We start from the raw sequence: 27711 nt of genomic DNA, 5'->3' as shown, positions 1-27711 counted from the left end.
AAATAGCTCGATAGGAACTAATGTATCTTGAGTTCAAGTTCCTCTTTAATTAGTAGTTATTAGAACTTTTATTTGATTAATAGTTTTCGAGTTTTGAGAGATTAATAGAGGAAGACGTGAGTTACTTTGAACAACTCGGGTCATCAAAATAATAAAAATAAAATCTTTTAAGAAGAATTTGAAATAAAGAAAGAAAAAAAATCAAAACTCTCTTATAAAAGCATAACGTATTACTATTAAATATGAATCAGCATACAAATAAGGTGATATACTCGACAATTTCTTTGAAAATATCCATGGTTTTCGTACTAGCCGTGGGTCTCCACTCTCCAATATAATTATGAAATGTAAGTCTTTGTTTGCCACGCTTCTATCTTCTGCCAAAATGTGCATGAATCGGTTTGTGACTTCTGTGATCTATCATTATCCCAGTTCAATTATTAATATGAAGTGGGAAAATATAGTAAGAGCCTTTTAATGTTTTTTTTCTTCCCAATTTTGAACTATTGAGCTGAACTTCCTTGCAATTTCACTGCGCATGAGATGAGACCATCTTTCCAAAACAAATGGCGTGGTGGTGTGGTTTTGGTTAAAAATTGTGGAAAAAGGAGGTTTCATGTTGTGTGGTCTAGAGTAAGGTTGTCAAAGATACTTGTTCTTTTTCAGGTTTGGATGATCCTGGTGGCTCATTCTTCATCAAACACCGCTGCAAGCATGGAAGGTCTTCACTTTTGCTTTGTGTTATTTTTTGTTGTTATTGGTGTTGTATTTGCTTGAAAGAATTTAGTGTAATTTAATGTTTATCAACCCTTGGGTTGTTTCCCCCTACAAGCCAGTTTTAAGGGTGAGTTATACCCAATGGATTCATGGGGCTGCTACTCGTGTATTATTTCATTGTAAGCTTAAAGACGTTAATGGCTGAGAATTTGTGATTGACTGCTGCTTTTGCATTTGATATTCAGAAATTCTTTTGGCTAATCAAAATGTTATTTTGACCGGCCCTATTCTCTTCTGCCCCAAATATGATATTAACTGGCCTTCTTTGTAGAATTTAAGCTGAATTATGTAGTTGCGGCTTTTTGTGTAAGCAGGTGATGCTTTGTATAGCCTCCGGTCGAATTTACTAGATCCTAACAATGTTCTGCAGAGTTGGGACCCTAAGGTTGGGAATCCATGCACTTGGTTTCATGTTACATGTAACAGTGGAAACAGCGTTACAAGAGTGTAAGCAACTCCATTAATTAACATCTCTTTTAAGAACAAGAAAGCATGAGTGTCATGATGTTCCTCAAATATCTTTTTGTCTCTATCAGTGATCTTGGAAATGCAGCATTATCTGGTGAATTGGTCCCAGAACTTGGCCAGCTAAAAAATTTACAGTACCTGTAAGTCATAAATGGGGTTGCCTTAGTACTTTTCGTTACATTGAAAATAATTTCAGTTGAATAAAACCTTTGCTGATAGCTTTTTTGTAATGTCAACATAACAACAATCATGGTAAAAAGCCAGTGATAAACTGATACTCAGCTAACTGAAGCTCAAGCCTCAATACCTAATTAGTTGCCCTAGTGCGTAAATCTATTTCCTCTATTCCATTGGTCCATCCTTTATATTGTTGAATCCAATTAGGATTTACATACATGTTTGGCACCAGTTGGACGTTTGGAACACAAAATATTAGCTTATAAATTTTGTTAACAGAGAAAAAACAGAGAACAAAAATAATCTTCTGTTTTATTATTTTCTCCACTGTTTGTTGTATTCTGGAATGTCCCTTATTACAATATCAGCTAACTGCTAACTATATGCAGAACTACTACTGTATAAACTACTCTTGTATTCTCTAAAGGTTTCGAGCCTGCTGGTTTATACAAGCCTCTCAATCTTTCAGCACCCTTTTATGTGAGACTGTAATCTAATTTGTATCTTCTGATTCAGGAGTGGGCATCCAGACATTTGATTTAGTTTCCCATTTATTAGGAATACCTGTATCGTATTGGTCATCTGATCACTACTCTTAGAGATTTTATATCAGCTAATTGCCTTGCATTTACTCTTATGTGTTGGTGCCTTCCACTGCCCGTAGGCCTTTTGGCTGACCTCTTCCCCATTAACCCGCCATATCCAACAATTAGGTTATACCCACAAAATTAATTTTTTTTTCCCCTCGTGATTCAGGACATCACTTTTGCCATAAGAAAATAATTATGCTGTAAGATTCAGCACTTGCTTACTCTGCTTTCTTTCAAAATTAAAATGTCTTCATGCTCCTGGATTGCATGATTCTATGAAGTTCAATTTCAGCAGAAAGTTGTTGATTGCTCCTATTGATGCAGTCTCATGTGCATCAACACGTTCTTTTAAAACATTTCTACACATTTACCTTTAGTTTTTCCTTCACATTTCTAATGTCATTCATACTTAAATTCTCCACTTCGTGCCTGTCTATTAACTTGTTATCTCTAACATTATTACATAAAAATTCGCTACAAAATGTGTACTAATGCAAATATTTTCCTTCTATGGATCTTACATATGACAGGAAACTTTTTAGTAACAACATAATGGACAAATTCCTAGTGCTCTTGGGAATCTGACAAATTTGGTGAGCTTGGATCTTTACACAGTATCACTGGTCCTATCCTGACTCATTGGGCAAGCTGACGAAACTGCTTTTCCTGTATGATATTTCCCTGAAGTTAAGATATTATTTATTTGAGATCATTCATTTCTTGGTTGTAACTTGTTTAGTTCTTTCTTAGAAAGCTTTTGCTTGCTCAGCAGCTGCAACTTTGTGCATAATATGTAGCATATGTGTGTAGATATATACAAATTGTTTTTTTATTGTACATGAAGAAGATTAGTAAAAGTGAATGTCAACCAATACACTACGTCTGGATATGTTGAGTGTTTGATAAGAGTTCGAACTTGTTAGCTTGACTGAAGTGGTTGATTGTTGAGTGACTGAAATTTGTCAATGAAATTTCCAATTTGGTTGGAGAAGTTTGTGAGGTTCTCTAAACGAGAGCTACATATATACTGAACTTTACCATTACCATGGTTAAAACAAAAACAGATCTTATGTAAGATATGGATACCAATTCTAGTAGACCAGAATATCATGTAAATACCTTTATGCATTAATTGACTGCTAAGAAAGTGTTTTAGGTTGTGAACCTTTCATTACTGTAAAGGTCAATTGGAACTTTAACTGGTAATTTGTGAGAATACTTTCACAACTAGAGCTAGTGGATCCCAGGAAAATATACAGCTGCCTTAAAAGAATAGTCAATGTACTGGCCTGCTAATCCAGAGTTGTTGGATCTACTTAAGAGGAAGTTTGCATTTCAAGGTGTGCTTGCAAATTACTGTGTTCTCCAGGCATTCTGGATCACATCAATATCATAGAACCTTGCATTATCCACTACAAAATGAGCACTTAATCTTTAACATTTTGTGGTGGCGCATGTGGTATGTGCTGAATTGCTATTCATAATAATCGTTATTATATATTAGAACCTAAAAATTGTTTTTGGTTATGTCTAAGGATGCCGGCTCAGCAATAACAGCCGTCAGGTCAATTCCTATGTCCTTGACGGCTATTGTCTCTGGAAGTTTTGTGAGTGCCTAAGTAATATATTTTCTCTATTCTTCGTAATCCTTTTTGCCTATCAGTACTAACTTGGCTATATGATATAACATTAATTTTCCAATGTTGCCGCAGAGACTTATCAAACAACCGCCTGCAGGGCCTGTTCCAGATAATGGCTCATTTTCGCTTGTACTCCCATCAGGTTTTTCATTGATAAAGGATGTGACAGCCTTTTTTTTGGCCTGGTGAATGGTGCAGTAATGAATAATCGCTGATTTGCCCTTGCAGTTTTGCAAATAACTTGGATCTGTGCGGGCCAGTTATTGGGAAGCCTTGCCCTGGATCTCCCACCAGTTGCTTCACCACCTCCATTTGTTCCACCTGCAACGGTTTCTTCTCCAGGTAGTCTCTTGTACCACTAGTGACTTTGTTTTGTCAAGATTATCATTTTTTTTGGTTATAAATGCTATTATGAAAATAGATATTTTCTGTTGTTAGCATCAACCTGGTGGTAATGCAACTCTTCTTTGGTTTACTTCATATCTTCTCAGTTTCATTAAAAATTAAAAAAAAAAAAAAAAATGCATCTGTGATCAGAACCGGAAACTTTGTATGAATATGGGACTGCAGACATGCATCACAGGACTGAACTCTTTTGTTCTTCGATGTCATTTCAGGAGAAAATAGTCCAACTGCAGCAATTGCTGGGGAGTGGCCGCTGGTGCTGCTTTACTATTTGCTGCTCTTGCTGTGGTTTTGCATTGGCGGCAAAGAAACACCAGAGGATATTCTTTGATGTACTGGTTAGTGTCTGACTCCAAAAGAAACTCACCTTGATGTTTGATTTTGATTGCATTTTTACTTGGTGTGTGTTTTTCAGAGGATAAAGATCCAGAAGTCCAATTAGGACAGCTGAAAAGATTTTCTTTGCTAGAATTACAAGTTGCAACAAATAATTTTAGCGAGGAGAACATCCTGGGCTAGGTGGATTAGTAAGGTGTATAAGGGACGGTTGGCTGAGGCACAGTGGTTGCAGTGAAAAGACTTAAAAAAAACCGAACACGTGATGGTGAGCTGGAATTTCAAGCAGAAGTGAAGATAAATAGCATGGTAGTGCATCGGCATCCTGCCTTTACGTGGTTTTTGCATGCCAACAGAGCGACTGCTTGTTTATCCATGTATGGCTAAGGAAGTGTGCATCACACCCTAAGAGGTATTGTAATTAGTTCTTTCTCATCATTTAAATAGCATTTGTACTGTGAAATGTTCCTGAAAGAGGAAGACAAGTTGCATTCTGGGGGAACACCAATCATTCACGTTGAGGATTGTTTGGATGTAAAATATTCTTCTTTTCTGCAGAAAATTAAAAAAAATGTATATCAAACCATGGATGAGAATCTATTAACAATTGAGCCCACTGTCAAGTATTGTGAAATTTTCTGCTACCCACCTATTAAATACGAGACTTAAAGTGCATTCCTCTTGATTTAACCTAGGACTTCACTTGGAAGAAATCAGGAGCATCACAGGCTACTTCAATTGGTACCCTTGATTCCTTTTCCAGTAATGAAGTCATGGATGGAATCAAAGGGCAACGCTCTGAGACCAATATTTGAAAGGTGGGTAATCACAATATCTTGAAAGAGGTGTTACAACCTAATCCAATGGAAAAGATGAATTCTTCTCTGCAAACTTATACTAACAATTGCGTGTGAATGCTTCAGTCTCCCCTGTCGTCATGCATCTCATCGTGTTATGTAATTCACATAACATTGCTTTGTTTTACTACTTTAAAATTTCAACTCTAACTCATGACGTTGTTTGTTATGTTCCTGCAGAGCGACCACCATCAGTACCACCACTTGACTGGCCACTAGGAAGAGAATCGCACTAGGGTCTGCGAAGGGCCTTTCATATTACATGATCATTGTCATCCAAAGATCATTCATCGTGATGTGAAAGCCTCAAAATATTTGTTGGATGAGGAGTTTGAGGCTGTTGTCGGTGATTTTGGTTTGGCAATACCTATGGATTACGAAGATACCCATGCACTACTACTGCACATGGCACCATTGGGTATATTGCTCCTGAGTATTTCACCACGGGGAAGTCATCAGAGAAAACTGACGTGTTTGCTTATGGTAGTATGCTTTTAGAGCTAATCACTGGGCGTAGGCCATTAGATCTTGCTAGGCTTGCAGAAGCTGATGATGTCATGCTGCTTGATTGGGTAAGTACTGTATGCGTTAATCAAGCCAATTGCTTCATAGGCTTAGGTATCAGAGTCTACTGTCAAATCAGTATTCATTATAGAAATCGTAAAGGTTCTGCTTTTTACTGGAAATTTTTCCAATACTTGGTTTGACATGCATCTGCATAATATCAGGTTAGAGGATTCCTAAAAGAGAAGAAATTGGAATGCTTGTTGATCCTGCCTGCTGAACAACTACATTGATATTAAAGTTGAGCCGCTCGTCCAACTTGCACTTCTTTGCACACAGGGCTCCTCCTCGGAACGACCTAAGATGTCCCAGGTTGTCAGAATGCTGAAGGTGAGGCTTAGAAGAAAAATGGGAGGAGTGGCAAGAGGGTGAGTCGGTTCACCGAGGGGTGTGGCTGTACCAAGAGGTTAACGCATCCACACGAAACCTTGTTTGAACGTGAATCATTTGCTATACCAAAAATCTTCATGTTTTAGAGCTATCACGTCCATGATAATCTTATAGAATGGTTAAAAAGGAAATCAATTACCTTTTTGGCGCTTTTTATAGACACTTATCATTCATTCTTTTGTAAATTGGTCCTAAATCTTTGCATGGTCAATTCTGGGAATAGAGTTCTGACTTGTGGGATTAAAGATTTTGCAATAACTGTGACTGAGACAATATTAACTCTGTTAAATTCTGTTATTATTTACTACTTTTTTTTTTGCCCTTTTGGAGAGCCACCCCTAGTTCCCTCACCCTTGCAGGTTGCAGCCACCACTCTCCCCACTACCGCCCTCACAGCACCCCTTGGCCACTCAACCACAACCCCCCACGCAAGCCATAAATAATCTAAAGATACATAGGAGAGGAGAGATTCACAAATGACATAAATTCATTGAGGGTGATAATACCACAGTAATATTTTAAATTTTTCTTGATTTTGTGTTTATTTCTTATTACAATTTTTATGTTATTTTTTTTCTTTTTGTTCAACAAAGCTGAAAATACAATTTACCTCTCGATCTTTAACGAAGTGAATATCGGGGTAGTATAGATGCATTTTAAAGGGGGAGCTTGATTAAAAAGGAAAAGTTATCGCCTAAGTAACTACTTCGAAAAAAAATAGGGGTTGTGATGATATTTCATCTTTGTTTTAAAATAGAAATAACAATCAAATCTTTTTCTTAAAAAAACAAAAAAAAAAAAAAAAAAAAAAAAAAAAAAAAATCATTTAGCTACAATAATTTATTATACTATACTCTACTTCTAAGAACCTTATTGAGACTTTTTAAATTATTTAATTATTTTAAAAAATCTCATGTATTTCCAAATTTCTTGTTTCATACTATTCCATATCGAATAGGAATTTAAATCTTTATATTATAATTATAATTCGTATATCAATTCTTGTTAAACTAGAATTATGAATTCATTTGCATGATTGTCTAATGTCTATATTGAAATAGACTAAGAATATTAATTAAGATTCAATAATTGAGGATTTTTACTTTTTAAAGCACCGTAGAGCACAATTTCAATACTGATCTACTTCATTAGCAATGTACCCTTTCATTTACTTTATTTATATAACTAGCATTTCTTCACAATGAAAAAACAAATTTGGAAGGGTAAGGCTCATTGTATCCCCTAATAGGTGTATGATCTTTATTATATTATTAAAAGTTTTTCATATATATAAAATTAAGTTTTACTTTGAAAAAAAAAATTGCAGCCCTCTCCGAAACAAAATCCTGGTTCTGCCCCTGAAAAAAATGGATTACAAAATGAAAGATGCATAGAAAAAAAATAATTTTTTTATTATGTAAAATAAAAATTAAGGTTTGTGTAATAATTGAATATCGTAAATATAGTTATTATTTGCAATAATAAAGACTCTCACATAAAAAAAATATCCTATCGAAATGAGGGTTGCCTCATTGAACTAACCCAATAACATCGATAGATACAATCAAGGGCTAATTTTTTTCGAAAAAAGAAATAAAAGAAAATCAATTGAACTCTCTTATTGAAAACAATATTAAAATTAAATATAAATTATTACACGAATAAAGTGATATACTCTTATCTTTTTCAATTGTACTAGATTGAGTAAACAACATGTTCCCACCCAAAGTTTCGAGAATCTTGGTGCCCACCCCTGGTTTTATAAATTCCAAATTCCCACCCTTAAATCAACAATTGTTATTAATTTTTGGGGTCTAATAAGTGCTATTACTAAATTACCCTTGATGGATAAATTCTTTTGACCCCCAATTAGCAGAATTAAAATGACCATCTTATTTTTAAATTTATTTCAACAACACCCCCTTCTTCAACCAATCACTTCATCCCCATCTCCAACCACCCATCCACTGCTGCCACCGCCGCCACCGCCACCACTGCCACCGCCACCCAGCCACTACCACCACAGCCACCTAGCCACTATCACCATCTGGCCAAATTAATAAAATATAGTATGAAGTTTAGTAAATCCAACCAACCCATCATTTCCTAATTTCTTCCCAAATCACAATGGACTTTATGCTGTGCTAACAAACCTCCTATTGTTCTCTCTCTCGACTTGCTATGATTTTAACCTTTGAATTTTATTCTCAAATACCTCCAATTCAACTCATCTTTCCTCTCCCAAATTCATCTGTAACTCCGCCACCTTCGCATTCCAAGTCTCTATAGTATGATTCCTATTATGCACATCATCTGTTCTATGTAAATTCTCTATTAAAAAAGAATTAAAATCTCGCATTGTATTTCTTAAATTATTTATTCTTCTCGTAAATTTGAGACTAGGATAGTGGTATTGTTCACAAGGTTAGATTTATTACGATGGTTTTGAGGAAGAAAATATATTTATGGATAAATGTTTTGGTAGGGTTGGGTGGTGGCTTTGGGTGAGGAATTTTGTCAAACAGGTGGTGGGCGGGGTGGCTATGGGAAGGTTGGAAATGATAGGGAATTGCCAGCGACCAGGTAATTACACACAACACACTTCAAACAGCAAACCACAGATCAACATCAAAGAAATCCGACGATTTGCAAAGACTTGGAATGCGGAAAGATGAGTGGAATTGGAGGTATTAGAGAATAAAAGAGACGGGTTTTGGTGAGGGTGATGTGAGGATTCAGATGGAAGTGTTAGGGGGGTTTGGTGGTGTCGAAATCTGGTTAGATCAAGCTTGAATGGCGGTTGAATGGGTGGAGATGGTTCACGAGAACGGTGCAAATCCGGCCAGAAAAATTTGTATGCTTAACAAGGCTACAACATGAATTCTTTTTTATGGATGAATAATGTAATTTACAGTTCTCAATTTTTATATGATACCATTTCAGATTTTTCATGGTTATGTTGCCATGGAAGTGTTCTTTTCCTTTTTAATTATTTTATATATGTGTTTTTATAGATATAGTGTTAATATCTCACCTGTTGAGATTATTCCAGATTTGTAAGGAGCAAACAAGGAGGACAGGAGAAAAAAGAAAGGCTCAGATCCGGCCAGATGTAAAGGGTGATGAGGGGTGCTTGTGAAAGAAATTTGAGATGTAAAGGGTTAACATAAAATTTTCATTTTTAATTTAAGATTTAATGCAGTTTAAATTATCATTTTACTCTTTAAACGTTAGGTTAAATGATTTTCTGTTAATTTAAGGGTGAGAATTGGAATGAATGAAACCAGGGGTGGAAACAAAATTGCGCTAATCTTTGGGTGGGAACAGTTTGTTTACTCTACTAGATTTTCAACTGTGGGTTTCCAAAATTATTATGAAATGTGATTGTCTCTATCTTTGGTCATTTTCCATATTTAATAAGAAAATATCTCAACTTTAATTCCATTTCTTACTTATTCTTTTGCTACTGGATCGGCCCTTGATATTAATTTTAAACGTTTGTAGATCCCATAAAATTGTAACAATCTCAATTACTCACAAGCTTTTCAAAGTTCAACATAAAGTCATAAAGATTAAAGTCTTCCCAATCTTGATATAAACATTGTTTTGTTCAAACACATGATATCGATACAATATATGATACATAACCTTAAAAAACGAAGAACCAATCTTATATATATATATCATTGCCAAACCAACCAAAATTAGATTTCAAACCCAGATGTTAATCTTACTCTGGCAACTTTACATAAGGTAAGAGTTCCTCATTGTAGTAAATAATTAATCTGAATTGCAAGCATTAAGAGTTCATAACAAAGTATATAACTATATAATCTCATATAGATAATTTTTTTTTTTCCTTAACGCCTAACCCGATTTCCCAAATACAACTCAAAATCTCCCTAACCTTAACATAAGCATCATCTTACTCGAACCCAAAACCTTCCCAATCTTGATGTAAGCTCATTTCACTTGAACTTAAAACCTTCTGATACACTTACAAGAGATCTTACTGGTTAAGCAGACCAACAACACTAGCAATAGGTATGTGTATGGTATCAATACTATATATTACAGACAACCTTCAAAATGGGAAACCCATATCTTTCTATATATATACATAGTTGATTAATTAGATAATTTTTAATGTTATATTAGGGTTTCAAATGTCATCCGACCAATCATTGATCTCGTTCTCGTAAAACAAACCATCAACAATCTGGTCGATTAGTGAATCAATGAAAGTGTTGCAGCTTAGAGAAAAGATCCGACCTACTCGATTTCGAGCGCTCGAGAACCAGGCAAAAATGGCAGCAAATGTTATAGCTCCCAAACACACTCCTCCTGCTTCTGCAATCCTTTGAACATCTATCTTTCCGAACAAGGAATTCCCAGTCACTGCCTCTTCTGTCACTGTTGCTACAAATACAATCTAAAGAAGAGAATAATTAATCCATAACGCTCGAAAAAAATATCGTACTTTTGTTGATAATAGAAAAAAAAAAATAAGAATACATAATTTTGACTTGTAACTAACAAAATAATATATTGAAAGAGTAATGTTATATTTACACCACTCTTTTACACCATATTCATTATATCATGATATGACATATGCCACAACCACACAAATTTTTAATTATTTTGAATTTTTAATATTATAATAAAATTTGTGTGGTTGTGGTATATGTCATATCATGATGTAATGAAAATTATATAAAAGAGTGGTGTAAATGTAACATTACTCGTGAGAAATTTAGTAGAAATTTTGTAATTACGTATAAACAATTAATTAAAATATTATATTTTTGTTATTTTAACCAAAGATTCACAAGATATGACTAAAAGCCCCCCCAAATCAAAGGAATCCCTACATGAATCCCAAAAGTCTTGGATCATAACCATATATTACTTATTGTCTTATTCTAACTTTTAATAATAATAATAATAATAAATCATACAATATATGAATTTATTGTAATTTAAAATCCAATATTAGATGGAAAAACTTCAAATTTTTACTTAAAGAAACAATACTTAAAAAAACTTCTTTAACTGTAATTCTCGCGCCTTTAGCCTCAATAATATAATGTTATACAATTAATACCAGACCTCTATGCCACTGATTTTGTTGACCGATTAAAGTCAATCAATCCAACAGCCAAGATTTTCGCAAAAAATTAAACGGAATCTAACCATCGCGAGGCGGCCGGAGATGATCTCAAAGTCCTGACTCTTCTTCGAGCTCTCAATATAATCCGACAACGTTTCGAAAAACGGCGAAACTTCATCTCCACCGTCCTTTTTCATCTTCATCACTCCCGCTTTATCCGAACCGTACGATCTCAACGTGCACACACGCGGCTGCAAAACGATCTTATTGTTCCCGTTCTCAGCTTCTCCCACTTTGAGTCTCTGGATCTGAACCGGACCCACCGGCTGCTGTTCTTGACTGACGACTGCGGGCTTCTGGGAACCCAGTTGGCAGTGGATCACACGCGCCACTGAAGCCATAGGGAGGAGTGAGGAGAGAGAGAGGAGCTTTGATTTTTGTTATTACGGAGAGATTCCGAGAATCTTGGGCTTTTTGTGAATAGTTCTATTGGATTCTTCGTGGTGATTTATGAAGACACGCCGGCTACTATTTGTGAGATGATGGATTGATGTAATAAATGTAAATTTTATTTTATTTTTATTTTCGGATGAAATTTAGAAATTATTCAAATTAAGGTGTTATCAATTATTTTATACTCATTTTTTAGAAAATAATGTCTGAAATATGAACAATAAAATGTTTTTTATTTTTCTGTTTTCGAATTTTTATTTATGTAAATAATTAAATATCTGTATTTTGTGTTTTTATTTTTGGGAAATAGAAATAAAATTTAAATAAATATTACATTTTTAAAGATAAAATAAAAGATGAAAATATAAAATAATATCTGAAATAAATTTGGTTGATGTAATATTAAAAATATTGATAGAGTTAAAAATTACAATTACATATAAAAAATAAATTTTATAAAATTAAACTTAAGAAAATTTATAAATGCTTTATCTAAAAGCAGAGAATTTTATACAACACGTGGCGATTCTTTGTGGATTTTCATGAATTGATTTTGTTGGGTTCTTCGTGGTAGTTGAAGAATACACGTCGTCGGCTAGCGTTTGTGAGATGGTGGATCGACGGAGGTGGCGGGGCCGGTGAACACCTGGCTAGAGATGAGTCGTTGACGTTGTTGTTAAGGGAAAGGGTAAGTCATGATTGGCTCAGGCTGCTTTTAACATAAAAGTGATGGGTGGAAAATTATTTGTATGTGATAAATAGCCGGTTGATGAAAGAAATGTTTGTGGACTTTGTATAGATACGGTTTCCTATAAATAATAAAAAAAAAAAAAAAATAAATTTCGTATACATGTACGTTTCAAATGCACATTGTACAAATATTATACGTTTTATACATTATAACCAATCATTTATATATTTAATATTATAATAATAAGATAAATTCGAGCAAATATTACACGTGTTAGATTTAGACTATTACCTTTGATTTTAAGTGAGATTTTGACTTAATAGCATTTTGTAACGATGTCACAGAGACACTAGTTTTTATAAGCTGAGGAGTTTGTAATATCCAATTTTACCAACGGACCAAAGCTTAAGTCAAAGTAAGAAGCTTTGAATTCTCTAAACCAAGTAGTTTGGTTTTTTTCTATGAAAAAAGGTTTCGTGAAATCTAAAAGCTAAATTCATCCCGAATAAACTCAAAGTATATAATATCTACTTGATTGACCACACTTTCTCATTTCAATAACACATCTAATTCCAATCAATAGACAAACAAATAAAATTATTGTATACCATTTAAATTTTAAATCTAACAATGATTAATTTAAAGTTAATTAAAAACTCGATAAAATTCTTAGATCTATAACTAGAGCTAGAGATGGTAAATCATATAAACAAAAATTAATGAATAAAAAAAATTATTTTCTTTATTTCATGATAATTTGGAAAAATAGTGCATGGTAAATCTTCCCAGGAAAAATAAAATGATCTTCAATTGGTTTGAGCAGGAGGACCTTGGGGCACAGTTGGACGTTTTGGACCCCTTGCTGCTTTCAATTTGATTCCGCTGCTTTTCACTTCTACATTCTGTAAATTAATCATCAACTATAAAAACTTTAACGTTATTCTCTGCTCCAAACGTCCTGATATATATATATATATATATATTTTTTAAATCCGAATTTCTGTNCGGTGGTGGCCGGCTGTCCGTATTTGAGGGTGGATTGGGGGTGTTTTTGTTAACTTTTAATGTTTTATTATAAGGGGTGTTTTGTAAAAAAACAAACATAGGGGGTATTTTACAATTTGTAAATCCTACATCGTAATACCCGCCCAATTCAACTTTTTTTTTAACTTTTTTCAAAAAACTTTTCCCAATATTTTTTGTCTGAATTTTAGTTTTTAATGACAGTCGACAGTAATTAATGTCGACTAACTATGTTTTAAAAAAAATAGTGGACATTCACGAATTTATTTATTATTATTTTTTTAATAAGGTGTTCGGATCAGATTACGTGCACATCGACTAATCCTCAAGAGAAGTTATCCTACAACAACCTATCACCATGACCATCCAAGAAAATCCTGGTCAAATACGCTACTTTTGCGTTCATCGAAAAATCAAAACTGGGACTATGAATTTTACCCATTTGCAATCCTCTTAGTTTGCCCTCACCGTGAGCTACAGTGGGTAAATAGACATAAATAATACAAGCGATATCAAATAATTAGACAAATATGGATTTGATAGTGAAAAGAGAAATACTGCAAAAACTAACTGTACAAATGAAATAAATAAGAAGTATTATATAATATTACATAAATGGTAGATAAAACTATAAAAAAGATAATTATCACTGTCAAAAATTCCAAATAAATAAATTATCAAATGATTAGGTAGCAACTGAGAAGCAATCACTTTGATTAGAACATGAAATTAAAATACTGAAAAAGAAAAAGAAAAAGAAAAAGAAAAGAATGATAATAATTATGCAATGAATTATGAAACTTCTGAAATTGTTAAACAAGAATTCTTTTGTAAGCAAGGAATTTGATATATATTTTTTTTTCCTTTTGATAATAGTGATTAATTAAGCTACAATTAGTACCCAAAAAAGTAGTGGGTTATTGTTTATTTTGACAAACAAAAATTAATGACAATTAAGCAATATCAGTATAATTAGCAATTAGTAGGCCGTCAATTTGTGTTTGTCATCTTTCTAATACACCTTGTTGAGTGTCTTTATCCATCAATTTTCTGCTCTAGTCTTCCCATGACCTACACATTTACAAATTACAATCACTATTATCTCTTGGCAATATATCTCCATTGCTTTCAAGAGGATACCTCATGACGTTTACGAATCGACGACTAAAACCTGTCAAACCTAATTATCGTTTGATTGAATGATAGATTAACCATTCATGTGTCAAATCCTCACGAAAAATATACTAAGCTCAGGTCCATTATTCCCTTCTGGGCTTAGCATGTAATAAGTCTCTGAATCCTTAGAGCCCACGACCCGTTCGAAATGGGCTCGCATGTAGGCTAGCTCACCGTCCGAGCCTTCCACCTCGCAATTTCCGGGCAAGACCCCGCCACCCATGGAGACGGGCTTCAGGAGCTCCATGACTTGCAAATCATCCTCTAAGGCCTCTCTCTTGACTCCATAACCAGTTTTTTTCCCATTACAATACGTGGTCCATAATGGTTCTTCCAATAGCTTGGTCTTATCTTTTTCGGGCCGCTTGTCACACTCTAGGGCTATTCTAACCATACCTGTGCCCATTTCTTTTTGCAAAACATTTGTTTGCATGGCAAGCTCAAGAACTAGTGAAGGAAGACATTTAGGGTTTTCTTGAATAGAAAAACTTACCCTACCTTTACGGTACCCAAACAATGTCCCGGTAACCTTCTTGCCATTGGTTGAGCTGCTTCGTTGACCTTCAGATAAGCTTCCAAGAGTGACCGACATCTTACACATGGTTGGCGCAACGATGGGGAATGATCGAAAAACAGAGCGAAAGATACGAAATACTTTAGTAGATTTGTTTTTCTTCCTTTCAGAGGGTTGTACAAGGGACACAGGTTGGCGTGGAGGAGGCGGTTGTGGTGTTTGACAGTCATCATCAGCTGCAGTGGGGCTTTGGGGCTTGGCTTTAGCATTTGGTGACCCCATTGGTGAACGTTGATGATCCAAGAACAAGAAGGCCGCATGAGAGAGAGGCATACTCAAACACTCACACACGCAAAGAGAGAGAGAAAGGAGGGAGCTAGGAATATTGGTCGTTAAGTTAGGTACATTTTTTTTTTTTTTGTGGTTTCAGATTAATTTTTGGAGCCTATTTTTTTGGTCAATAATCCTATATTTGTGCTGGACTTGTTCTTACGATAATATTATGGTTTTAATAATTAATTTTTCAGAACCAAATTTCCTGTAATTTTCCTTTTTACAATTGGCAAAAGATGGTTAAATTTGTTGTTAAATCAAATGGTAACTAAACTATTAATTAATAAGAAAACATTATGCGCAATTACTTCTACATTTTGTATGTGAAGAAAACTAGTTTAAATCATTTAGAAGACCAATTTATTTATTTATTTTAAGAAATTTGTGAAACTAGCAGCCTCTTCTGTATTTTCTAATTTCTATTAATATTTTGATTAAAATTTCTAAAATGATTTTTAGTTATGGATAAATTCATTTATGTATATAGTTGAGGGCAAAATGAACTTAAAATTCTTTTAAAGATATTCTTCAAAGGAAAGATAAAATTTCAGTAATTAAAGTTTTAGAACATCCAAATTTCAAAGCCCCCTCTCATAATAATGTCAACCCATTAATAAATTTAATTAAGTATTTTATTTTTAAGAATCCAATGTTGAAACTTGAAAGTTTTAGTTATAAAATTTTTACAGTTTTACTTCAACATCGCATATCTGTTTTTCAGGGAAGATTTTCTCATTTTTAAAAGAGGATTAATTTTATTCTCTTTAGTGCTTAATTTATGTGTATAATTGAATATAAAAACATTTAGGCATTCTATAAAATTATATTTTATTTTGGTTTAATTACTAAATTTAATTATCGTAATAATAATATACTATGGAGTCACAACAATTTTATCAATATATATAGAAACTATAACTTATTCTCATATAATTCTATTTTAAAATGATACAACGAAATAAAATAAATGTTATATACTTTCTAGCGTAGCGGTTTGAATCCATGAATAATAACTCTCAAATCTATGAGAAGATGCCAAATCGACGACGAAATAACTCCGAAAAGGAGCCATTTGAGAAATTTTATTAATAATCTATTGACAATTGTTTGTAGGATAATAAGCCTATTTATAGTAAACTAACCAGAAAACAAAGATTAAATAAAATAAACTTTTCTAAATTAACTCAAATCCTAATTAAAATTAGAAAACCAAATAAGAAAAAAGGAAATAAATAAAATCCTAATTTTAAGAAAATCTATCCTACATCACTAACCCTAATACTACTACAAGAAGTAATAAAAAAATAGGAAAATTTGTCCTACATTAGAAAAATTATACATTCACATTTTTTTATTTAACTATACGTACCAACTTTTAATAAATGATTTATCAACTATTAATAAATATAAAAAGATAAAAACTAAATCAAACTTGTTTTAAGAACAGTACAAATTTGTCTTTTAATATAGTAACTCCAGAGGAGTTGTTTATAATCAATCACAATATCTAATGCAGATAAAATACTCTGCAGCACAACATATTAGATATATAAACAACATAAAATACAAAAAATCCATAACATGAAGCCAGAAAGAAACATTGAATTTTGCAAGCATCCTTAGAATACTACGAGTTGTCACATAATCCTGAAAATATCCTTAGAATACTACGAGTTGTCACATAATCCTGAAAATAGTAAACAATACACGTAAAAGATAAATACTTATTAATTGACGTAAAAGAGTAAAAAAAAAAAAAAAAAAAAAAATTGTTTTACTTACCCTGCATCTGTCTTTGAAAGACGAAAAGTAATCCTCTAATCCCTCAATGAAAATGAATTTCAACTTCTCCAGCAACCTAAATTTCATCATATATCAAACAAAATTAATTTAGCTAGAAGCAATTTTAAATATCTAAGAGAATTTTACGATTGAAATCACAGTGACAATCCTTGTAAGTTTTATCTTTGTTAATTTAATAGTAATAAGATAACTGGTTAAAGAAGTTACATTTAATATCAACTCAGCATCACTCATTATCGTTGGATCAACAAAGATGAACAGCTCATCAGAAGTGTCAAAATATTAAATCTATCCGAATATGTTAGAGCATGTTAGTGTTATTGATGGATCATCGTGAAGCGATCTATTCAATTCAAACATGCAATTTTCTTTTGGCCAAAAAAATTTTCCAATTGATAAATATAACGTAAAGGCCAAATCAGGAGTAGGTGAATGATTGTATTCTTTCCATCAATTCAGGTTGCTGATGGTCCTGCCATGTTGATATATTTCTTTTGATTAATTTGGAATTTTCGAAATTGCAAAAGAAAATATGTAAATTGGCTGACGAAAAGAAACTGCTGTGATGCCATATCGAGAAATAGTAATACATTATTTCATCAATAATACTTTGCGTTTTACTAACCAGTGTATTAATCTAAAGCATAGTACGAGTACCATACGCATAATACGGATACCATATATAATTTTAATAAAGGTTAGTACACTAGTTAATAAAATCCGTTATTACGCATAGCATTACCCTTATTTCATTACAAGAATAATAAGATTTTGCCGACCTGAGAAATTTGCAGACGTAAAAAAGTACTTATTAAATATAAATATTTTATTTATATATTATCTTGTAATATGGTTTACATGATACGCTAAAAAGAGTACAGTTTCAATTATATCTATAATGAAACAATAAAGAAGATATTTTCTAAGATATACAATGCTGGATTATGTTAAATTATATTAAACTTGATATTTTAACATTTCATAGTTTGATTTAACAATTTGATTAAAATATGCTGTTCTTGTCTTTATTATTTTTTATTGAGGACAATTATGTTAATTAACATGATTTTATGGTTATTTTGGTCTTTTAAACAAAACCTGGCNGTCAAGATTATCATTTTTTTTGGTTATAAATGCTATTATGAAAATAGATATTTTCTGTTGTTAGCATCAACCTGGTGGTAATTCAACTCTTCTTTTGGTTTACTTCATATCTTCTCAGTTTTCATTAAAAAATTTAAAAAAAAAAAAAAAAAAATGCATCTGTGATCAGAACCGGAAACTTTGTATGAATATGGGACTGCAGACATGCATCACAGGACTGAACTCTTTTGTTCTTCGATGTCATTTCAGGAGAAAATAGTCCAACTGCAGCAATTGCTGGGGGAGTGGCCGCTGGTGCTGCTTTACTATTTGCTGCTCTTGCTGTTGGTTTTGCATATTGGCGGCAAAGAAAACCAAGAGGATATTTCTTTGATGTACCTGGTTAGTGTCTGACTCCAAAAGAAACTCACCTTGATGTTTGATTTGGATTGCATTTTTACTTGGTGTGTGTTTTTCTCAGAGGATAAAGATCCAGAAGTCCAATTAGGACAGCTGAAAAGATTTTCTTTGCTAGAATTACAAGTTGCAACAAATAATTTTAGCGAGGAGAACATCCTGGGCATAGGTGGATTTAGTAAGGTGTATAAGGGACGGTTGGCTGATGGCACAGTGGTGGCAGTGAAAAGACTTAAAAAAAACCGAACACGTGATGGTGAGCTGGAATTTCAAGCAGAAGTGAAGATAAATAGCATGGTAGTGCATCGGCATCTCCTGCCTTTACGTGGTTTTTGCATGGATCCAACAGAGCGACTGCTTGTTTATCCATGTATGGCTAATGGAAGTGTTGCATCACACCTAAGAGGTATTGTTAATTAGTTCTTTCTCATCATTTAAATTGCATTTGTACTGTGAGATGTTCCTGAAAGAGAAAGACAAGTTGCATTCTGCCGGGGAACACCAATCATTCATGTTGAGGATTTGTTTGGATGTAAAATATTCTTCTTTTCTGCAGAAAATTAAAAAAATTGTATATTCACAACCATGGATGAGAATCTATATAACAATTGAGCCCACTGTCAAGATATTGTGAAATTTTCTCCTACCCACCTATTAAATAGTGAGGCTTAAAGTGCATTCCTCTTGATTTAACCTAGGACTTCATCCTTGGAAAGAAATCAGGAGTATCAATCAGGCTACTTCAATTGGTACCCTTGATTCCTTTTCCAGTAATGAAGTCATGGATTGGAATCAAAGGGGACACGCTCTAAGACCAATTATTTGAAAGGTGGGTAATCACAATATCTTGACAATAGGCTGAGGTGTTACAACCTAATCCAATGGAACCAGATGAATTCTTCTCTGCAAACTTATACTAACAATTGCGTGTGAATGCTTCAGTCTCCCCTGTCGTCATGCATCATCATCGTGTTATGCTAATTCACATAACATTGCTTTGTTTTACTACTTTAAAATTTCAACTCTAACTCATGACGTTGTTTTGTTATGTTCCTGCAGAGCGACCACCATCAGTACCACCACTTGACTGGCCGACTAGGAAGAGAATCGCACTAGGGTCTGCGAAGGGCCTTTCATATTTACATGATCATTGTCATCCAAAGATCATTCATCGTGATGTGAAAGCCTCAAATATATTGTTGGATGAGGAGTTTGAGGCTGTTGTCGGTGATTTTGGTTTGGCAATACCTATGGATTACGAAGATACCATTATCAATTCTAGGACCAGAATATCATGTAAAATACCTTATGCATTAATTGACTGCTAGAAAGTGTTTTAGGTTGTGAACTTTCATTACTGTAAAGGTCAATTTGGAACTTTAACTGGTTAATTTGTGAGAAACTTTCACAACTAGCTAGCGATGATCCCAGGAAAATATACAGCTTGCACTTAAAAGAATAGTCAATGTACTGGCCTGCTAATCCAGAGTTGTTGGATCTACTTTAAGAGGATAGTTTGCATTTCAATGTGCTTGCAAATTACTTGTGTTCTCTCAGGCATTCTGGATCACATCAATATCATGAACCTGCATATATCCACTACAAAATTGAGGCACTTAATCTTTAACATTTGTGTGTGCGCATGTGTGTATGTGCTGAATCTGCTATTCATAAATATCGTTATTCATTAGAACCTAAAAATTGTTTTTGGTTATGTCTAAGGATAGCCGGTCAGCAATAAACAGCCTGTCAGGTCCAATTCCTATGTCCTTGACGGCTATTAGTCTCTGGAAGTTTTGTGAGTGCCTAAGTAATATATTTTCTCTATTCTTCGTAATCCTTTTTGCCTATCAGTACTAACTTGGCTATATGATATAACATTAATTTTCCAATGTTGGCCGCAGAGACTTATCAAACAACCGCCTGTCAGGGCCTGTTCCAGATATGGCTCATTTTCGCTTGTTACTCCCATCAGGTTTTTCATGATAAAGGATTAGACAGCCTTTTTTTTGGCCTGTGAATGTGGTGCAGTAATGACATAGCTGATTTGCCCTTGCAGTTTTGCAAATAACTTGATCTGTGCGGGCCAGTTATTGGGAAGCCTTGCCCTGGATCTCCACCAGTTGCTTCACCACCTCCATTTGTTCCACCTGCAACGGTTTCTTCTCCAGGTCTCTGTACCACTAGTGACTTTGTTTTTGTTATGTCTAGAGTAAGGTTGTCAAAGATACTTGTTCTTTTTCAGGTTTGGATGATCCTGGTGGCTCATTCTTCATCAAACACCTCTGCAAGCATGGAAGGTCTTCACTTTTGCTTTGTGTTATTTTTTGTTGTTATTGGTGTTGTATTTGCTTGAAAGAATTTAGTGTAATTTAATGTTTGTCAACCCTTGGGTTGTTTCCCCTTACAAGCCAGTTTTAAGGTGAGTTATACCCAATGGATTCATGGGGCTGCTACTCGTGTATTATTTCATTGTAAGCTTAAAGACGTTAATGGCTGAGAATTTGTGATTGACTGCTGCTTTTGCATTTGATATTCAGAAATTCTTTTGGCTAATCAAAATGTTATTTTGACCGGCCCTATTCTGTTCTGCCCCAAATATGATATTAACTGGCCTTCTTTGTAGAATTTAAGCTGAATTATGTAGTTGCGGCTTTTTGTGTAAGCAGGTGATGCTTTGTATAGCCTCCGGTCGAATTTACTAGATCCTAACAATGTTCTGCAGAGTTGGGACCCTAAGGTTGGGAATCCATGCACTTGGTTTCATGTTACATGTAACAGTGGAAACAGCGTTACAAGAGTGTAAGCAACTCCATTAATTAACATCTCTTTTAAGAACAAGAAAGCATGAGTGTCATGATGTTCCTCAAATATCTTTTTGTCTCTATCAGTGATCTTGGAAATGCAGCATTATCTGGTGAATTGGTCCCAGAACTTGGCCAGCTAAAAAATTTACAGTACCTGTAAGTCATAAATGGGGTTGCCTTAGTGCTTTTCGTTACATTGAAAATAATTTCAGTTGAATAAAACCTTTGCTGATAGCTTTTTTGTAATGTCAACATAACAACAATCATGGTAAAAAGCCAGTGATAAACTGATACTCAGCTAACTGAAGCTCAAGCCTCAATACCTAATTAGTTGCCCTAGTGCGTAAATCTATTTCCTCTATTCCATTGGTCCATCCTTTATATTGTTGAATCCAATTAGGATTTACATACATGTTTGGCACCAGTTGGACGTTTGGAACACAAAATATTAGCTTATAAATTTTGTTAACAGAGAAAAAACAGAGAACAAAATAATTCTTCTGTTTTATTATTTTCTCCACTGTTTGTTGTACTCTGGAATGTACCCTTATATACAATATCATTGTACAGCTAACTGCTAACTATATGCAGAACTACTTCTTGTATTCTCTAACAGGTTTCGAGCCTGCTGGTTTATACAAGCCTCTCAATCTTTCAGCACCCTTTTTATGTGAGACTGTAATCTAATTTGTATCTTCTGATTCAGGAGTGGGCATCCAGACATTTTGATTTAGTTTCCCATTTATTAGGAATTACCCTGTATCCTATTGGTCATCTGATCACTACTCTTAGAGATTTTATATCAGCTAATTCTGCTTGCATTTACTCTTATGTGTTGTGCCTTCCACTGCCCGTAGGCCTTTTTGGCTGACCTCTTCCCCATTAACCCGCCATATCCAACAAATTAGGTTATACCCACAAAATTAATTTTTTTTCCCCTCGTGATTCAGGACATCACTTTTGCCATAAGAAAATAATTATGCTGTAAGATTCAGCACTTGCTTACTCTGCTTTCTTTCAAAATTAAAATGTCTTCATGCTCCTGGATTGCAATGATTCTATGAAGTTCAATTTTTCAGCAGAAAAGTTGTTGATTGCTCCTATTGATGCAGTCTCATGTGCATCAACAGTTCTTTTAAAACATTTCTACACATTTTACCTTTAGTTTTTCCTTCACATTTCTAATGTCATTCATACTTAAATTCTCCACTTCGTGCCTGTCTATTAACTTAGTTTATCTCTAACATTATTACATAAAAATTCGCTACAAAATTGTGTACTAATGCAAATATTTTCCTTCTATGGATCTTACATATGACAGGAAACTTTTTAGTAACAACATAACTGGACAAATTCCTGGTGCTCTTGGGAATCTGACAAATTTGGTGAGCTTGGATCTTTACCTGAACAGTATCACTGGTCCTATTCCTGACTCATTGGGCAAGCTGACGAAACTGCTTTTCCTGTATGATCACTTTCCCTGAAGTTAAGATTATTATTTATTTGAGATCATTCATTTTCTTGGTTGTTAACTTTGTTTAGTTCTTTCTTAGAAAGCTTATTGCTTGCTCAGCAGCTGCAACTTTGTGCATAATATGTGGCATATGTGTAGATATATACAAATTGTTTTTTTTATTGTACATGAAGAAGATTAGTAAAAGTGAAATGTCAACCAATTCACACTACGTTCTGGATATGTTGAGTGTTTGATAAGAGTTCGAACTTGTTAGCTTGACTGAAGTGAGTTGATTGTTGAGTGACTGAAGTTTGTCAATGAAATTTCCAATTTGGTTGGAGAAGTTTGTGAGGTTCTCTAAACGAGAGCTACATATATACTGAACTTTACCATTACCATGGTTAAAACAAAAACAGATCTTATGTACAGATATGGATATCAAATTCTAGTAGACCAGAATATCATGTAAAATACCTTTATGCATTAATTGACTGCTAAGAAAGTGTTTTAGGTTGTGAACCTTTCATTACTGTAAAGGTCAATTTGGAACTTTAACTGGTTAATTTGTGAGAATACTTTCACAACTAGCTAGCTAGTGGATCCCAGGAAAATATACAGCTTGCTCTTAAAAGAATAGTCAATGTACTGGCCTGCTAATCCAGAGTTGTTGGATCTACTTTAAGAGGATAGTTTGCATTTCAAGGTGTGCTTGCAAATTACTTGTGTTCTCTCAGGCATTCTGGATCACATCAATATCATAGAACCTTGCATATATCCACTACAAAATTGAGGCACTTAATCTTTAACATTTTGTGTGTGCGCATGTGTGTATGTGCTGAATCTGCTATTCATAAATAATCGTTATTCATATATATTAGAACCTAAAAATTGTTTTTGGTTATGTCTAAGGATAGCCGGCTCAGCAATAACAGCCTGTCAGGTCCAATTCCTATGTCCTTGACGGCTATTATGTCTCTGGAAGTTTTGTGAGTGCCTAAGTAATATATTTTCTCTATTCTTCGTAATCCTTTTTGCCTATCAGTACTAACTTGGCTATATGATATAACATTAATTTTCCAATGTTGGCCGCAGAGACTTATCAAACAACCGCCTGTCAGGGCCTGTTCCAGATAGTGGTCATTTTCGCTTGTTACTCCCATCAGGTTTTTCATTGATAAAGGATATGACAGTTTTTTTGTTTTTTTGGCCTGGATGAATGGTGCAGTAATGACATAATTGCTGATTGCCCTTGCAGTTTTGCAAATAAATAGATCTGTGCGGGCCAGTACGGGAAGCCTTGCCCTGGATCTCCACCAGTTGCTCCACCACTCATTTGTTCCACCTGCAACGGTTTTCTCTCAGGTCGTCTCTTGTACCACTAGTGACTTTGTTTTTGTAAGATTATCATTTTTTTTTGGTTATAAATGCTATTATGAAAATAGATATTTTCTGTTGTTAGCATCAACCTGGTGGTAATTCAACTCTTCTTTTGGTTTACTTATATCTTCTCAGTTTTCATTAAAAAATTTAAAAAAAAAAAAAAAAAAATGCATCTGTGATCTGACCGGAAACTTTGTATGAATATGGGACTGCAGACATGCATCACAGGACTGAACTCTTTTGTTCTCGATGTCATTTCAGGAGAAAATAGTCCAACTGCAGCAATTGCGGGGGAGTGGCCGTGGTGCTGCTTTACTATTTGCTGCTCTTGCTGTTGGTTTGCATATTGGCGGCAAAGAAAACCACCAGGATATTTCTTTGATGTAGCTGGTAGTGTCTGACTCCAAAAGAAACTCACCTTATGTTTGATTTGGATTGCATTTTTACTTGGTGTGTGTTTTTCACAGAGTATAAAGATCCAGAAGTCCAATTAGGACAATTGAAAAGATTTTCTTTGCTAGAATACAAGTTGCAACAAATAATTTTAGCGAGGAGAACATCCTGGGCATAGGTGGATTTAGTAAGGTGTATAAGGGACGGTTGGCTGATGGCACAGTGGTGGCAGTGAAAAGACTTAAAAAAAACCGAACACGTGATGGTGAGCTGGAATTTCAAGCAGAAGTGAAGATAAATAGCATGGTAGTGCCTCGGCATCTCCTGCCTTTACGTGGTTTTTGCATGGATCCAACAGAGCGACTGCTTGTTTATCCATGTATGGCTAATGGAAGTGTTGCATCACGCCTAGAGGTATTGTTAATAGTTCTTCCTCATCATTTAAATTGCATTTGTACTGTGAGATGTTCCTGAAAGAGGAAGACAAGTTGCATCTGCCGGGGAACACCAATCATTCATGTTGAGGATTTGTTGGATGTAAAATATTCTTCTTTCTGCAGAAAATTAAAAAAATTGTATATTCACAAACCATGGATGAGAATCTATATAACAATGAGCCACTGTCAAGATATTGTGAAATTTTCTCCTACCCACCTATTAAATAGTGAGGCTTAAAGTGCATTCCTCTTGATTTAACCTAGGACTTCATCCTTGGAAAGAAATCAGGAGTATCAATCAGCTACTTCAATTGGTACCCTTGATTCCTTTTCTAATGAAGTCATGGATTGGAATCAAAGGGGACACGCTCTAAGACCAATTATTTGAAAGGTGGGTAATCACAATATCTTGACAATAGGCTGAGGTGTTACAACCTAATCCAATGGAACCAGATGAATTCTTCTCTCGCAAACTTATACTAACAATTGCGTGTTGAATGCTTCAGTCTCCCTGTCGTCCATGCATCATCACGTGGTATGCTATTCACATAACATTGCTTTGTTTTACTACTTTAAAATTTCAACTCTAACTATGACGTTGTTTTGTTATGTTCCTGCAGAGCGACCACCATCAGTACCACCACTGACTGGCCGACTAGGAAGAGAATCGCACTAGGGTCTGCGAAGGGCCTTTCATATTTACATGATCATTGTCATCCAAAGATCATTCATCGTGATGTGAAAGCCTCAAATATATTGTTGGATGAGGAGTTGAGGCTGTTGTCGGTGATTTTGGTTTGGCAATACCTATGGATTACGAAGATACCCAGTCACTACTACTGCACATGGCACCATTGGGTATATTGCTCCTGAGTATTTCACCACGGGGAAGTCATCAGAGAAAACTGACGTGTTTGCTTATGGTAGTATGCTTTTAGAGCTAATCACTGGGCGTAGGCCATTAGATCTTGCTAGGCTTGCAGAAGCTGATGATGTTCATGCTGTTGATTGGGTAAGTACTCTATGCGTTAACTCAAGCACAAGCTTCATAGGCTTAGGTATAAGAGTCTACTGTCAAATCAGTATTCCATTATAGAAATCGTAAAGGTTCTTGCTTTTACTGGAAATTTTCCTATACTTGGTTTGACATGCATCTGCATAATTATCAGGTTAGAGGATTCCTAAAAGAGAAGAAATTGGACATGCTTGTTGATCCTGACCTGCTGAACAACACATTGATATTAAAGTTGAGCCGCTCGTCCAACTTGCACTTCTTTGCACACAGGGCTCCTCCTCGGAAAGACTAAGATGTCCCAGGTTGTCAGAATGCTTGAAGGTGAGGCTTAGAAGAAAAATGGGAGGAGTGGCAAGAGGGTGAGTCGGTTCACCGAGAGGGTGGGTGTTCACCAAGAGGTTGAACGCATCACCACGAAACTTGTTTGAACGTGAATCATTTGCTATACCAAAAATCTTCATGTTTTAGCGCTATCACGTCCATGTAATTATAGATTGGTTAAAAAGGAAATCATTTACTTTTTGGCGCTTTTTATAGGCACTTATCATTCATTCTTTTGTAAATTGGTGTTGGTTTTGCATGAAAACAAAGAAGAGAAACAGATGAAAGAAAGAGAACCGGACTGGGAAAATGATGCTCTGTTTTTATTCAAAAAACAGGGATAAACTTATACGAAACACCCGCACTGTTTCACTAATGGTTTTACAAATTTCAATTTTAAACACAATACACCAACAATACAGTACAGGCATAAAGTAATATACATTTAGCCAAACCTAATACACTAAACGCATCACTGAATCAATCCAAAATAGGACCCAAAAGCTGCTTCTGCATGAACAGTGGGAGACTAAACGGCGGTAAACATGCAGTTCAAATTTTTCTGCCAACTTCATCATTTCTTGCATGATATCACCATTCAACAATTGGTCCTATAAATCTTTCTATGGTCAATTCAGTTATATGTTCAAAAAATCTGGGAATAGAGTTCTGACTTGGGGATTGAGATTTTGCAAACTGTGACTCAGACAATAAACTCTGTTAACATTCTGTCTCTATTTCCCTTTCTCGAGAGGCACCCCTAGTTCCCTCACCCTTGCAGGTTGCAGCCATCACTCTCCCCATACCGCCCTCACAGCCACCCCTTGGCCACTCAACCACAGCCCCCCACGCAGCCCAATAATTAATTTAAAGATACATAGGAGAGGAGAAATTCACAAATGACATAAATTCATTAGATGGTGATATACCACAGTAATATTTTAAATTTTTCTTGATTTTGTGTTTTATTTCTTATTACAATTTTTATGTTATTTTTTCTTTGTTCAACAAAGCTGAAAATACAATTTTACCCTCTTGATCTTTAACAAAGTGAATATTCTGTTGGAAAAATTGCTCATTTAGCAAATCACA

The 27711-nt window shown here is 34.6% G+C and overlaps 2 protein-coding genes, 1 long non-coding RNA gene and 2 pseudogenes across 3 annotated transcripts; 3 read left to right on the top strand and 2 right to left on the bottom strand.

Moving 5' to 3' along the window:
* The first annotated feature begins 261 nt into the window (after positions 1–261).
* Positions 262–6479, top strand: LOC116136272 (annotated as a pseudogene).
* LOC116136271 lies at positions 381–26773 on the top strand (annotated as a pseudogene).
* Positions 9882–11851, bottom strand: LOC116136273 (stress enhanced protein 2, chloroplastic). The gene is made up of 2 exons (XM_031421992.1): positions 11401–11851; positions 9882–10636 (listed from the first exon to the last, which is right to left on the bottom strand). Exons 1-2 carry the CDS (start codon positions 11716–11718, stop codon positions 10367–10369), a joined length of 588 nt encoding a protein of 195 aa, XP_031277852.1. The 5' UTR covers positions 11719–11851; the 3' UTR covers positions 9882–10366.
* On the bottom strand, positions 14707–15456 carry LOC116136270 (protein MIZU-KUSSEI 1). The gene has a single exon (XM_031421991.1). The coding sequence runs from the start codon at positions 15454–15456 to the stop codon at positions 14707–14709; it is 750 nt and encodes a 249-aa protein (XP_031277851.1).
* On the top strand, positions 20714–20982 carry LOC116136275. Its single transcript, XR_004129017.1, has 2 exons — positions 20714–20785; positions 20870–20982. It is a non-coding gene; the product is annotated as an uncharacterized LOC116136275 (long non-coding RNA).
* Positions 26774–27711: the final 938 nt, after the last annotated feature.

The sequence above is a fragment of the Pistacia vera genome, unplaced genomic scaffold, assembly GCF_008641045.1.
Source record: "Pistacia vera cultivar Batoury unplaced genomic scaffold, PisVer_v2 Contig310, whole genome shotgun sequence".
In the NCBI taxonomy this organism is placed as follows: Eukaryota; Viridiplantae; Streptophyta; class Magnoliopsida; order Sapindales; family Anacardiaceae; genus Pistacia; species Pistacia vera.
This window is presented reverse-complemented; position numbering and strand designations above follow the sequence as displayed.

Coding starts and splice junctions, on each gene's coding strand:
- LOC116136270 (XM_031421991.1), bottom strand. CDS start 15,456: ATGGGGTCACCAAATGCTAAAGCCAAGCCCCAAAGCCCCACTGCAGCT.
- LOC116136273 (XM_031421992.1), bottom strand. CDS start 11,718: ATGGCTTCAGTGGCGCGTGTGATCCACTGCCAACTGGGTTCCCAGAAG. Junction 10,637..11,400: donor TCTCCGGCCGCCTCGCGATG/GTTAGATTCCGT, acceptor TCTCTTCTTTAG/ATTGTATTTGTAGCAACAGT.